The 13,501-nt window shown below is 44.8% G+C and overlaps 1 protein-coding gene across 1 annotated transcript; it reads right to left on the bottom strand.

Moving 5' to 3' along the window:
• On the bottom strand, window positions 1-10,241 carry TUBAL3 (tubulin alpha like 3; the record flags this gene model as incomplete). The annotated part of the gene is made up of 3 exons (XM_035021731.1): window positions 1-1,490; window positions 3,078-3,226; window positions 9,944-10,241. Coding segments are annotated over 3 exons (1,392 nt in total), but the record flags the coding sequence as incomplete, so codon positions are not given.
• Between the last annotated feature and the right edge of the window lie 3,260 nt (window positions 10,242-13,501).

The raw sequence follows: 13,501 nt of genomic DNA, 5'->3' as shown, positions 1-13,501 counted from the left end.
CCAAGAATATTCTTGCTATTTGTTTGTATAAAAAGCAAACCAAGACCTTAAAGCCTATCTTTGGAAGAAAGAAAAGAATGATACTGAAATATTCATTATTTAATCAATGTACAAAATACAGACATGGGGGAAATAACATTAATAATTAACATGTGCTGTCTTACACCTCAGGAAAGGGAAAGCAAAAAGCACTGACTTTAGGGTTTCATCATCTTTTGTTGAAGAAGCAAAGAATAAAGCTAGGTTTCCATTCTAAGAAAAAAAACAAAACAAAACAAAACAAAAGAAACATGGACATGATCCAGACGCTCAAAGGACCCCAAACCAAGGGAGTTCACAGGTAGCAGTGCTGAACCACCAGACAGGGACCTGTGAGTTCATTGTTGATACTGACCCATTTGATTTAGTGCACAGCTTAGGGTCTTGCTTGATTTGGTTTCCAGTTTCCTCCAGTCAAAGGAAATCTACCCATCAAGAGTACATAAGTCTTGAAAAGAAAGCATGACCCTTCAACTCAACACTCATTCTCCCCAGCCACATTTCCATCAGAAACTTTGCCCCATTTCTTCGTAATCCTTCTCTAGAGCGGCCAAGTCTTCCCTGGCCTCTGAGAACTCGCCTTCCTCCATGCCTTCCCTGAGGTACCAGTGCAGAAATGCCCTCTTGGCGTACATGAGGTCGAACTTGTGGTCCAGGCGGGCCCAGGCCTCCACGACGGCCGTGGTGTTGCTCAGCATGCACACGGCCCGCTGGACCCTGGCCAGGTCCCCTCCCGGCATCACCGTGGGTGGCTGGTTGTTGATGCCCACCTTGAAACCAGTCGGACACCAATCCACAAACTGCACAGAGTTCCTTGACTTCATGGCTGCAATGGCTGCATTCACATCTTTGGGGACCACGTCCCCTCTGTAGAGTAGGCAGCAGGCCATGTACTTCCCCAGCCGAGGGTCGCACTTGACCAGCTGATTGGAGAAGTCAAAGCAAGCAGCTGTGATGTCGGACACAGAGAGCTCCTCACGGTAGGCATGGTCAGCAGAGATGATGGGGGCAAATGTTGTCATGGGGAAATGTATTCTTGGATAAGGTACTAGGTTGGTCTGGAATTCAATGAGGTCCACATTCAAGGGCCCTTCAAACCGGAGGGAAGCAGTAATGCAAGATACCGCCTGACCTATTAGCCTATTAATGCTGGCATAAGAGGGGCGCTCGACACCGAGTTTATGGTGGCAGATGTCATAGATGGCCTCATTGTCCACCATGAAGGTGCAGTCCGAGTGCTCCAGGGTGGAGTGTGTGGTAAGAATGGAGTTGTAAGGCTCCACTACAGCAGTGGAGATCCTGGGGGCTGGATAGACAGAGAACTCCAATTTCGTCCTCCTGCTATATTCTATCGAGAGCTGCTCCATTAAGAGAGATGTAAATCCTGATCCGGTGCCTCCTCCAAAGCTTCGGAAAATCAAAAATCCCTGAAGTCCACTGCACTGCTCTGCCTGGGGAAGCAAAGGACAGGTGAGACCTGGGCTACATGAACCCAGAAGCAGTGGTAGTGGGAAGACAAGAAGTTCCCCTAAACAAACAAAACTTTCAGAAAGGACGGGTGTACCCTTATTAATGCCCCAGTAACACACACGAGTGGTTACCTCTGGGGTAGGGGAAGTGCTTTAGAATTTCACTATAAGCAAAGCATAAATATTCAACTGTCTCCAGCTGTCCTCCATGAATTTATCTGCATGTGACCTAAAGCAAGGTCTTTCTTAGTAACAAACAAAATGGCCAAATATTGAAGCAACCTACTCCCCGCCCCCCAGAAGATGAAGTACCTATCACGTCTACATCCAATCTACTAGCCGGTGTAAAAGGCATTGTATTGCTTAAGGATTATGCCAGACACCAAAATATGTACTAGACAAAGGATTCCCCAGACGCAGGTCCTTAAAGAAGAGTTCACTGACAGTAACTAGAGTAACTAATCTCCTGGTAGGATGTGCCTCCTCTTAACTTCACGAATAATGGATATTACTGGAAAAGGACAAGTGTTAGGATGCTTTGGAAGTCTGTGATAACAAGGTGAGCCATGATGAGCGGGCAGAAGCAAGAGTAGAGGGGGGTTAGCCATTAAAAAGAAGGACATCCTGCCATCTGTCACAGCATGGATGGACCTTAAGGGCATTATGCCAAGTGAGATAAGTCAGACACAGAAAGACAAATACCGTATCATCCCGTTCATATACGTGGAATCGGAAAATGTCAAACTCATAGAAACAGAAATTATGCTGAGCAAAATAAGTCAATCAGAGAAAGACAAGTATCATATGATCTCACTGATATGAGGAATTTGAGATTCCTCAAATGAAACAAGATGAAGCCAGAGAGGGAGATAAACCATAAGAGACTCTTAATCTCAGGAAACAAACTGAGGGTTGCTGGAGTGGAGGGGGTGGGAGGGATGGGGTGGCTGGGTGATGGACATTGGGGAGGGTATATGCTATGGTGAGCGCTAGGAATTGTAAGACTGATGAATCACAGACCTGTACCCCTGAAACAAGTAATACATTATATGTCAATTAAAAAAAAAGAGAAACGGAAAGTAGCACAGTATCTGCTGTGTAACGGGGAGATGTTGGTCGGAGGACACAGACTTCCAGTTAGAAGATGAGTCAGTTCTGGGGAACTAATGGACAGCATGGTGACTTTGGTTAACAATACTGTGCTGTACGCTTGAAAGTTGCTAAGAGAGTGGATTTAAACGTTGTCACCCCCCCACATACACACACAGCAACTGTCCTGTGGCCATCACTGTGCAAATATGTGTATATCAAATCATCATGTGGTACACCTTAAATTGACACGATGTTGTATCTCAATAGAGCAGTGGAATAAACCAAAATATTTCCTTCTTCACCCTTCCTATAAAACAAAGCGTCATCAAAGCCAACAGCAAGGCGCTTCCCGGCTGTGAGCTTCCGTGGGAGAGGCCGGTGGCAGTGACCCGGGGGGTAGGAACCACGGTGTTGTCTGGAAGGCAGATCCCAGGCACTCAGGTATGGCCCCCGACTAAGGAGAAAGGGGCCACTTGCCAGCTTTCGGATCCTCTCTAGCACAAGGTCGATGATCTCAGACCCCACAGAGTAGCGACCGCGGGCGTAGTTGTTCGCGGCATCTTCCTTCCCGCTGACGAGCTGCTCTGGGTAGAAGAGTGAGCGGTGCTGGCCAGCTCGAATCCCATCTGCAGAGGGGACATGAGGTCAGCACATGCCACTCCAACTGCTAGCCCTTTGCCGATTCAACTGCCAGCCCAATGCCAATTTCCCCCGTGTTGCGGTAAAGAAAGGGCCCTCAGCCGCTGAGCCGGCCTTCCTGAGTCTAGGAACAGTATCATTATTTCCAGACAAATTGAAAGTACGTTTTCCCATTGTAGACCCTTCGTTAGTTTCTTATGGCTGCTGTAACAAATTACAACACACTTGGTGGCTGGAAACAAGAGAAATGTTTGCTCTCACCGGTGGTTCAGGAGGCCGGAAGTCCAAAGTCAAGGTGTTGGCAGGGTTGGTTCCTGCCCGAGGTCTCAGGAAGAAGCTGTTCCTCGGCTTAGGGCTGCACCACTCGTGCCTGCCACCATCACGCATGCCCACCCCCACACACACTGGGTCCCCTCTTCCTCTCATAAGGACACAGACCCCTGGAGTTAGGGCTGACCCCAATCCCATAGGATCTAATTTAGTACACTGGCAAAGACCTTCTTTCCAAATAAAGGCATATTCTGAGGTTCTAGGTGGACACCGATTTTTAAGAGACACTCTTCAAACCCTGTGACACCCTGGTATCCTAAGGCAAGTATTTCTACCTACAAATAGCCAACTGAGTGCCGGAAAAGCAGGGAAAAGCGGACCGATCTAAATTATTACTAGTCTGCTTTAAAAAAGAGGCTTTAACAAAGAAGGTGTGAAGAGCTTGAATGCCCACCCAACTCGAATGCAATTGATACAAACGCAAGAAGCAGGGAAATTGGGGTTAAGATGCTGGTAGTCTTCAACCCAGCCAAGGGCAACTCCTGCCTGGTTTTCCTCCTTTTAAAAACCTGCTCAGCATGAGAAAATACCCAAACACAGGCGTCTCGGGCCCATGTTCTGCTCCCCAAGCCTAGAATTACCCAGATAGCACGACTCCTACAGAATCATGCATCGGTGTTTGAAGGCTAAGCAGGCTCTGGGAACGTTGCCCAGGTTACAGGCGGACACGGTGCCGCACAGTATTCAAGAGCATGTGTCCGAGAATCCATTTCCCAGGTTCACGGTTTCCTTTGTCACTTGGCTATCCAGCAGTTCCTTAGCATCCCTAAATATCAATGACCTCACCTCACATATAAGGATAACAAGACCTACCCCGCTGAGCTACTAGGAGGATTACATGAGATCATAGGGCACAATGCAGAGCCCATATGGCAACGATTATAAATAATAATGACACAATTGCCTTCAAGACATGTACCTATGCTAATACCGCATCGGCCTCATCACCAGATACCTATAGATAGTCCTAGAAGCTCACTGCCTAAGGGGAAACACTCAATTTCTAAGAAAGAGACGAGATGGCAATCTCAATTCACCTTGCTCTCCTGTCCATGACCATGAATTTCTAACCACAATTTTGTACACCTCCAAACGCTTAAATTTACTAGAATTGATTTAAAGGACTCTTAAGTAACATACACACAACAAAAAAAGTAAACAAAAAGACAAACCAAAAAAACCAAGAAAGTGGAAAGTTTTAAAAGGTGTATTTATAAACACAATGTAAGTGGGCATATAACTCTGGGTGGACTCTTTGCTTCTCACCTGCAGCTAATAAGGCTGAGTTCAAGCTAAGAAGGGAATTTCTGGAATTCTGGAAGCCTGCTTCTTCGTGGTAATGTCCAGTGGAGATCTTGAGGGTCATCCATAAATTCTTTCGGTAAAAACCACTTTCTTGGAGATCAGTGATTATAGCACTGCCATTTATGAGCACACCCAAGCTGTCCACTCTCACTTCCTGGCACTTTTTCCACTTGGCTCAGAGACATGAGCATCTGGCCCAGCGTCCTTAACCAGCATCCTCAGGGAGTTCAATGGTATTTAAACATGATTATTTGACAGTTCCTTGCTCCCTTACTTTCAATGCTATTAGCCCCAGTCCACTGGAAATCACTCACAACTGTCCCCCCGCCAAAATCTTAAAGATGCAAAATCCTTTCTCCAACCAAACTTCCTTACTTCCCCCTTCTCGCCCATGACCCAGCTCAACAATCTTTCCAGCTTCCTGTCCCCATCGCTCTCCTACTCACACCCTGTTCCTGTTCAAGGTGCGCATTCCTCCACGCCTCTGGGAAGCCGGCAACGCTGCTCCCTGGGTCGAAGACGTTTGACGGCTCGCCAGCTATTCATCCCTTCCTCGGGGATACCTCTGCACCTCACAGACATTTCAATTGTTATTAGGTTGATTTGGAGGACGCTGACATTTTTTACGTAAAAAATAATCGACCGTGGGCAATTTTATATGGCTCAACTGAACACGTGTGTTAGTGTTGCTACGACCATTTACATTTTCTTCTCCACTAGCTTATGCTACTTTTTTGTTAAAAGAGAATGGCTTTTTATTAGTTCGCAAACCTGGGGTCAAACCCAGTTCTACCTTCGATAGCTCAGCAATCTAAGGCCAGTTCCATGACCTGCCCAAGACTCAGCTTCTTCATCTGTTAACGGAGTATAGCAATAAGGTTTCCTGACACAATTGTTGAAAGGATTATAGGAAAATATCTGTGTGGTTCCTCACTAATAAACAGTAGCTTCTGTGGACTGAATGTTTGTGTCTCCTCAGGATCCATACTTTGAAGCCCTCCCTACAGTGTGGTGATGTTAGGAGGTGGGGCCTTAGAGAGGTGACTGGGCCATGAGGGTGGGGCCCTCGTGAAAGGGGTCAGTGCCCTTGCAAGAGACCAGCTGTGAGGACACGGTGAGAAGGCAGCCGTCTGCAAATTGGGAAGAAAGCGCTCATCAGACACCAACCACGCTGCCACCCTAGTCTTGGACTTCCCGCCTCCACAACAGTGAGAAGTAAATTTCTGTGGTTTAAGCCCCCAGTCGACGGTATTTTGTTAAAATGGCCTGAACTCACTAGGACAGTAGGAGAGAAGGGTTGGAAGGTACGGACATTTGTTCATCCCTATGCTCCTCTCCATTACCTAGCTGGAATAAATGTTCATTGAATTCACTGAATGATGTTAAATTCTTTCTCATCACGACCTGGAGCTCCCACCGTTTTCATCTTCCACCCCTCCTCCCTTCACGTTAGCTTCACTGGTCTGCTCACACGGCCTGGCCCTGTGATCAGAGCCATGCACTTGCCACCAGCCCCACATCCCTGCCCACCCTGCCTCGCATATCATGGGCACCATCCACCCCAGCTGTGCTCTCCACCCCTTCGGGTCCACACTCAGCACACCCTTCACACTTCCCTTGACCCTCTGTCCTCTTCTCCAAATGTGCATTAAACCTCTTCTTTCTCTGAGTTCTCACACAGCATCACCCCATTATTCTAATCACAGAACTCTCAATGAACACCTTCCTCCTTACCACAAAATCCTCAGTCTCTACCTAGAGAAGGAGATGCACAACCCACCCTCTCCGTGCTTCAGGTCCCCTCACTCACTCTGAACCCTCCTCCCTCCCTCCCCTCCCTCTCTCCTTTGTTCTGCCTATAAATATCTTCAGTAGAATTCTACTCCACAATTACAACTAAAAGTCACCTTTCTTTCCTTCTAAAACCATTTGGGCTGGCTTTGAACAAGATCACCTACTTTCACAGCCTTTTAATATCATCTCTATAGGATAACTTCTCACTGAACACCTCTGGTTCCCCATCTTCTACCAGGACCAACCTGTGGACACTTCAAATTCCTCATGCCCAAATGGAACTTATCTACTCCCACAAACCTAGGTCCCCCTCTGGAATTCCTATGTCATTTATCAATCCCATTATTGAAACAGTGAAATCTGAGTGGCACCTCTGAATTCTCTCTAGAACATTCATTGACACGTAATCCGCTCCTCTGTTTTAGATGAGTGTCTCTCAAATCTATGTTCTCTTTTCCATACTCAGTCCATACATCACAAAACCTTGTAACTTTCTCCAATCCACTCTTTCTAGATCAGTACCTGGCACTTTAGCAGGTGCTAAAGAAATGTTGAATAAATTAATGAATAAATCTCTGTGATTAATGTTATTGAAGTATAGTTCTCAATCTGTCTTTTCCCTGCTCTAAAATCTTTACTGGCCCCCTATTTCCTATCAGGTTCACACCACACAAATTATTCAAGGAAATTCCATAGTCGGCCTCCACTCCAGTTTATGTCTTCTGTGACTCTGATATATCAACATCCTCCCCCTTTTCAAGCTGAAACAACATTCACAGGTATCTGAATGTGTCTTTGCTTGTGCTTTCCAGCCTCTCTCACCTGTGAACTGTTAAAATCCTCTTACCCGGTCTTCAGGACTCAGACAGAGTATCACTTTGTCCATAAAGTCTTCTCTGATCTCTTCCAGAGAGGTAAGGCTCATGCCCTCACTTCCTTCAGATCCCTACGTGTCACCTTCTCTACAAGGCCTTCCTCGGCATTCCTTAAGAAAAAGCACCTCCCACCACTCACACAACATTCCCTATCCCTGTGGCCCTGCTTTATTCTTCTCCATGCCACTGATCACAACATCAGGCACATGATTTGGTTTTTACAGGTCTGCACCCCACTCGAATGTAGGTTCCATGAAGACTCAAGAGTATATACACCTCCAATATCAAGAATAGTGCCTTGCACGTCTGAGGCTCTCTAACGTGCTGAGAAGAACAAGGAAAATCAGTGCCTTCTCCTAAAACCTGGAGCTTATGCCTTTTTGTTTGGACCAGCTCCAGATCCTCAAAACTGCCCTCTCTCTACGCTGTATTCTAGAGGATTGGGGAATTTCTTCTGGTCTCTTCCTGCCATGTATCTCTGCCCTGACTTGCTTATTAGCTTCTGATTCCAGATCCTAAGCCTCCTATTTGCTTAGCATCTCCGGATTGGTGCAAGTTAAAATATCTGCTACCAAAAAAAAAAAAAAAAAAAAAAATCTGCTACAATATTCGTAATACTGAGATGTGGCCTCTCATGCTGCTTCTTTTTTTTTTTTTAAAGATTTTTTTTTTTTAATTTATTTATCTGAGAGAGAGAATGGGAGACAGAGAGCATGAGAGGGGGAGGATCAGAGGGAGAAGCAGACTCCCCACCGAGCAGGGAGCCCGATGCGGGACTCCATCCTGGGACTCCAGGATCATGACCTGAGCCGAAGGCAGTCGCTTAACCAACTGAGCCACCCAGGCGCCCAAATAAATAAAATCTTATTTTTTTTTTATTTTTATTTTTTAAGATTTTATTTATTTGAGAGAGAGAGTGAGATAGAGAGAGAGAGCATGAGAGGGGGGAGGGTCAGAGGGAGAAGCAGACTCCCCGCCGAGCAGGGAGCCCGATGCGGGACTCGATCCCGGGACTCCAGGATCATGACCTGAGCCGAAGGCAGTCGCTTAACCAACTGAGCCACCCAGGCGCCCTATTTTTTTTTTTATTTTTTAAAGATTTTTTATTTATTTATCTGAGAGAGAGAATGGGAGACCGAGAGCATGAGAGGGGGAGGGTCAGAGGGAGAAGCAGACTCCCCGCCGAGCAGGGAGCCCGATGCGGGACTCGATCCAGGGACTCCAGGATCATGACCTGAGCCGAAGGCAGTTGCCCAACCGACTGAGCCACCCAGGCGCCCCTCATGCTGCTTCTTTAGCTACATTTACCAAAATCCTCTGGGGACATATTCCACTCTGCCCAGGTTTCTGGGATACCAGATTCCAGCTAAAGCGCACAGTTGCAAACCCCGTTTGTCTGAAACAAAAATTGAGATATCCTCTTCAGGCACTTAGAACTCAAGTCAGAAGACAACGTAACCGCCTCTCTTAGCCTCCATACGAATCTCACCTCTTCCTGAAGCCACCAATATTTCCTTATTTTTAATCCTTTCGCACCCAGCAAACACGGAAACTGCATTTAGGAGTCCTGGCCTAACCAGTTCTTACCCTCCCCCCCACCCCGTACGAACATTTTCCATCGTTTCCTTCCCATGGACGTCGATCTACTTTCACCATCAGTTACTTGACCCGACCTGGTTCTGATAAGGAAATGAACTCCAATCCAGTGTGTACAGACTGCTTTTTCCAAAGATGGCCACAAGAACGTTTTCCATCTCTCATATGCTCCTAGAACCTCGCTCTTTCTACATCAAGAGGTAAGTCTCTAGTCTCTCCCTGGTTGGATCTCTGTAATGGTCTCAAGCCATCAAACAATGGCAATGAAACACTGGGACTTCCGAGCCTAGATTAGAAAAATGCCATGGACTTCTGCCTTGTGCTCATGGGATGCTTGCTCTTGGAACCGAGCTGCCATGCCATGTTTCTGGACAAGATACTACAAAGTCTGCCATTAATAACCATAAAGCTGTACTGATTTCCCCACAGTTAGATTTGTCTGGTTCCTTGCCTCTTTGGAATCATGTTCAGGTAATGCCAAATTTCAGATTCTTTGTTGGAACCTTCTAGCAACTGGCTTTCAAATCCAAGAAAAAATCTAATCTTCTGTGACAACAGATGTGTGTAGAGAAGTTAACAAGGTTTGAATTTGTTTCATCACACAGAAAAAGAAGGCTAAGCAAGTACTCCCTTTGGGTATGTTTCATGCCGATCACCTTAAGTGGTCACAAGTGAACTTCTAGATTTAAAAAATGTCCCCATGATCCTATTCAAACAGATCCATATAATCTAAGGATTCCATCCACTGGTACTGGATTTGTTAGCTTTGAGTGTGGACCTGGCTGAATGCATGCCTTACATTACCTATAACAGCGGGCTCCAGATCCATGAAGAGTGCTCTGGGCACGTGCTTCCCAGCTCTCGTCTCACAAAAGAAGGTATTGAAAGATGCATCCATATGCTCCATGTTCTCACTTTCCAGTTGATCCTTTCTACTGTTGAGAACAACGCCATCTGGCTGGATTCCATGTTCCAGGCAATAGAGTTCCCAGCAAGCATCCCCAATCTGGATACCAGCTTGGCCAATGTGGATGGAAAGGCACTCCCTCTGAAATAAGCCGGAGGAAGTTAGAACTAATAGCCTTTCTAGATAACGGGAGCTTGGTCACTCAGTAATGCTGCTCACAGTCAATAGAAACCAAGCTCGCATATGCCAACAAGAGAAATGTATGATAAGGCTAATTGAAAGTGTCTCATGGAAACCAAAACCCAGGGCACAGGTACGCAAAGGACTCCCATTTTACTGAAAGATTTCTTTCAACAACATAATTTAAGGATATTTTTTGTGTAACGGGTTAAGTGTGAGTTAAAAATATATATACATAATATACTATATATGTATAAAATCAAGCTGCCTCACCCAGAAAAATATTAGCTAGTTACCAGAAAGGAATAAAATCAAAAATCAATGTATAACCTTGACATATATTAAAACCATTGCAATTAAAGATGTTATTTTCATATCTTGAGATTTTATATTTACTATTCATATGTGCTCTAAAGAAGGAAGGATGTTCTAAGCATAAAAGTAATGGAAAATTTACCAAGGGAACATGTAATAGATTTCACAACCCAAAAATGTAAAAACTCAATATTGTAATAAAGAATAATAATGATGTATACAAAAAATGACTTATATATAGTCCTTCATAGTAAGGGCTATCAATAAGGCAATTTTATATACATTTTAATTAAAAAAAAAAAAACTTGAGGGGCGCCAGGCTGGCTCAGTCAGCAGAGCATGTGATGCTTGATCTCAGGGTTGTAAGTTCAAGCCCCACGTTGGGTGAAGAAATTATTTAAAAATAAAATCTTTAAAAACCCAACCAAACACTTGAGATAACTAGTATATAAGTAGGCAGATGACATACACAGATGGATTATTTTTAAAAATCTAAAAATGCAAAGATTTAGGCACAAGGGCATTCACAGTATTATTATTTATAAGAGTGAGGATCAAGAACCAATCTACATTTGCTTTTGTTGGGCATTTGAAGAAAGAGTTATGCAACCCTTAAAAGTTTACCCCCAAAATTTTATGACATGGGAAAAGCTTATGATAAAAATGAAGTAAAAGTTATGCAAGTCGCATAATTGTATATAAAGTATGATATCAAATACATTAAAAAATAAGCAGAGAAAAAGATCTATAAATGCATCAAATATGGGGGCGCCTGGGTGTCTGCCTTCGGCTCAGGTCATGATCCCAGGGTCCTGGGATCGAGCCCCATGTTGGACTCCCTGTTCAGCGGGGAGTCTGCTTCTCCCTCTCCCACTCCCCCTGCTTGTATTCCCTCTCTCGCTGTCTCTCTCTCTCTCTGTCAAATAATAAATAAATAAAATCTTTAAAATAAAATAAAATAAAATGCATCAAATATTAACTGTCATTATATCTGGGCAGTGGTTTTTTTCCTTGTTTAAACTCTACTGTTTTCCATCACCCTCATCAGCCTCCACTCTCCCATCCCACGTTTAAATCACCATTCACATCTTTCTTTTTAAAGGCCAACAACCATTTTGGTCTTTTAAACAGACATGAATATGTACTCATCTAAGAGAAGGAAAGAAAAAGTTAGATCCTAAAAAACCACAAGGGCAGCAATCGTGCATCTGAATGTTGTTGGGTTCTGGTTGCCAGTGGGCATGGGACGGGTCTGGGTGGGGGGCTTGTGGGGTGAGCAGCCTGTTCTCCACATCATCGGGGCCCCGCCAGCTGTTCACCTACTGAGCTGATCGGCAGCCCTGTCCTTGTCCAGGCTGTTCTTCCCCTAGACAAGGTCTGAGATTCAACCACGAAAAGACCACTAGTCCAGGGAGGGAGGGAGCTCTGGGTGGTCACAGCCCTGCAATCCGACTTGGACTCTGTTCCAGCTCCGCCGCATCAAGCCCTCATACTTTGTCTCCTTGATTCACAAGGCTTAACACAGCCCTCTCTGCTTTATGAGGAATTCAAGCTCACTACTTGAGTAGAACTTGCCCCTTGTTTCTTCTCCATGCATTTCCGGGTCTCTCATGACAAAGGCTGTGAGCTCAATTCAGAAAGCACCTCACTCAGCACCAACCCGGATTCCAACCTCTGACCGGCACATAAAAAAAATCAAACAGCATGCACCATCATGAACAAGCTTCTAACATGCTTGTCTGCAAAGCTCGGCTTCATTCCTCCCACATCTGCTGGACTGCAAATGATCTCAGTGCGTTAGCTACTGTAATCAGATCCAAACTCCCTAGATTTAGGTAAAAATGCTGGACGGGAGGTGCATTTCATGGTTTCCCCATCATTGGACCCACTTACGTGTCGATTTCTCTCACAGCACCCCCCAACTTACCGCCCAGGCCACGGGGGGTGCACATGCATTTGCTCCAAGTACTCACAGAAAAAATAATCACCAATGTGGAAAAGCAATTGCTGCTCTTCACGAGGTCTATTACCCAAGGGGCACAGATGTTCAGACATGGTCATGATACTACCCTTGTGAACCTGGCAGGAATACCTGGCCCAAGAAGGACCAATCATACCTTTCCTGGTTTGAGAAGCAGCTGAGTTTATGACGTAACTGTGTTCCAGGGCACAGAAGGCTATCTTCACCTTCTTCTCTTAGCCATTCCCTCCTTTCCAAACTGTCTGTTAAACATTAGTCACGCTGTCAGATTGTAAACTGCCCATTCAATATCAATATTATCAATCACATCACGTTAGCTGCTACAATGCCTATCTGAATTACTAGGAAGGCACAATTTTCTAATCAACTTTTTATTTTGAGATAAAGATAAGTAATAGATTGATAGGCAGTTGTAAGAAAGAATAAAGATCTCATGTGCCCCGTACCCATTTTCCCCAGCGTTAGTATCTTGCAAGATGATACAGAACAATATCACCCCCAAAATACCAAAATTTAGTCAAGCTACAGAACGTTTCCGTGACCACAAGAATCCCTCATGCAGGAAGGCATAATGTTTAAGAGCAAAACAACTTCAACATCCTTAAAATGTTGGAGAGAGAGAGTCCAAGGGGGTGAGAACATCGAAGATGAGAAATCAGAATGAAAAGCTGCTTCCATTAAGAATTTAAAATTCTAAGATACCAAAAACTACTGGGACTAGCACATAAGACATTAAAGGGAAAGTGGATCTTAAGAGATGATCCCCCAACAGGAATTACTGTAAGTAACTATGTTCATTGTTGTCCCCCAAGAACGAAACTCGAGAGAGGACGAGAAGATGTCCGTGAACTTTACCCTGCCATGCATTTATGAGCTTAGCAAGGATGACCTGGGTCTGAAGTCCCCAGAAACTCTAAAAGCATAACTAAAAGTGAAACAACTGATTTCTACAAAAAAATCAGCACAGCAGGTTTAAAAC

This window comes from Mirounga leonina, unplaced genomic scaffold (assembly GCF_011800145.1).
Source record: "Mirounga leonina isolate KUSES-001 unplaced genomic scaffold, KU_Mleo_1.0 Mir_175, whole genome shotgun sequence".
Lineage (NCBI taxonomy): Eukaryota > Metazoa > Chordata > Mammalia > Carnivora > Phocidae > Mirounga > Mirounga leonina.
This window is presented reverse-complemented; position numbering and strand designations above follow the sequence as displayed.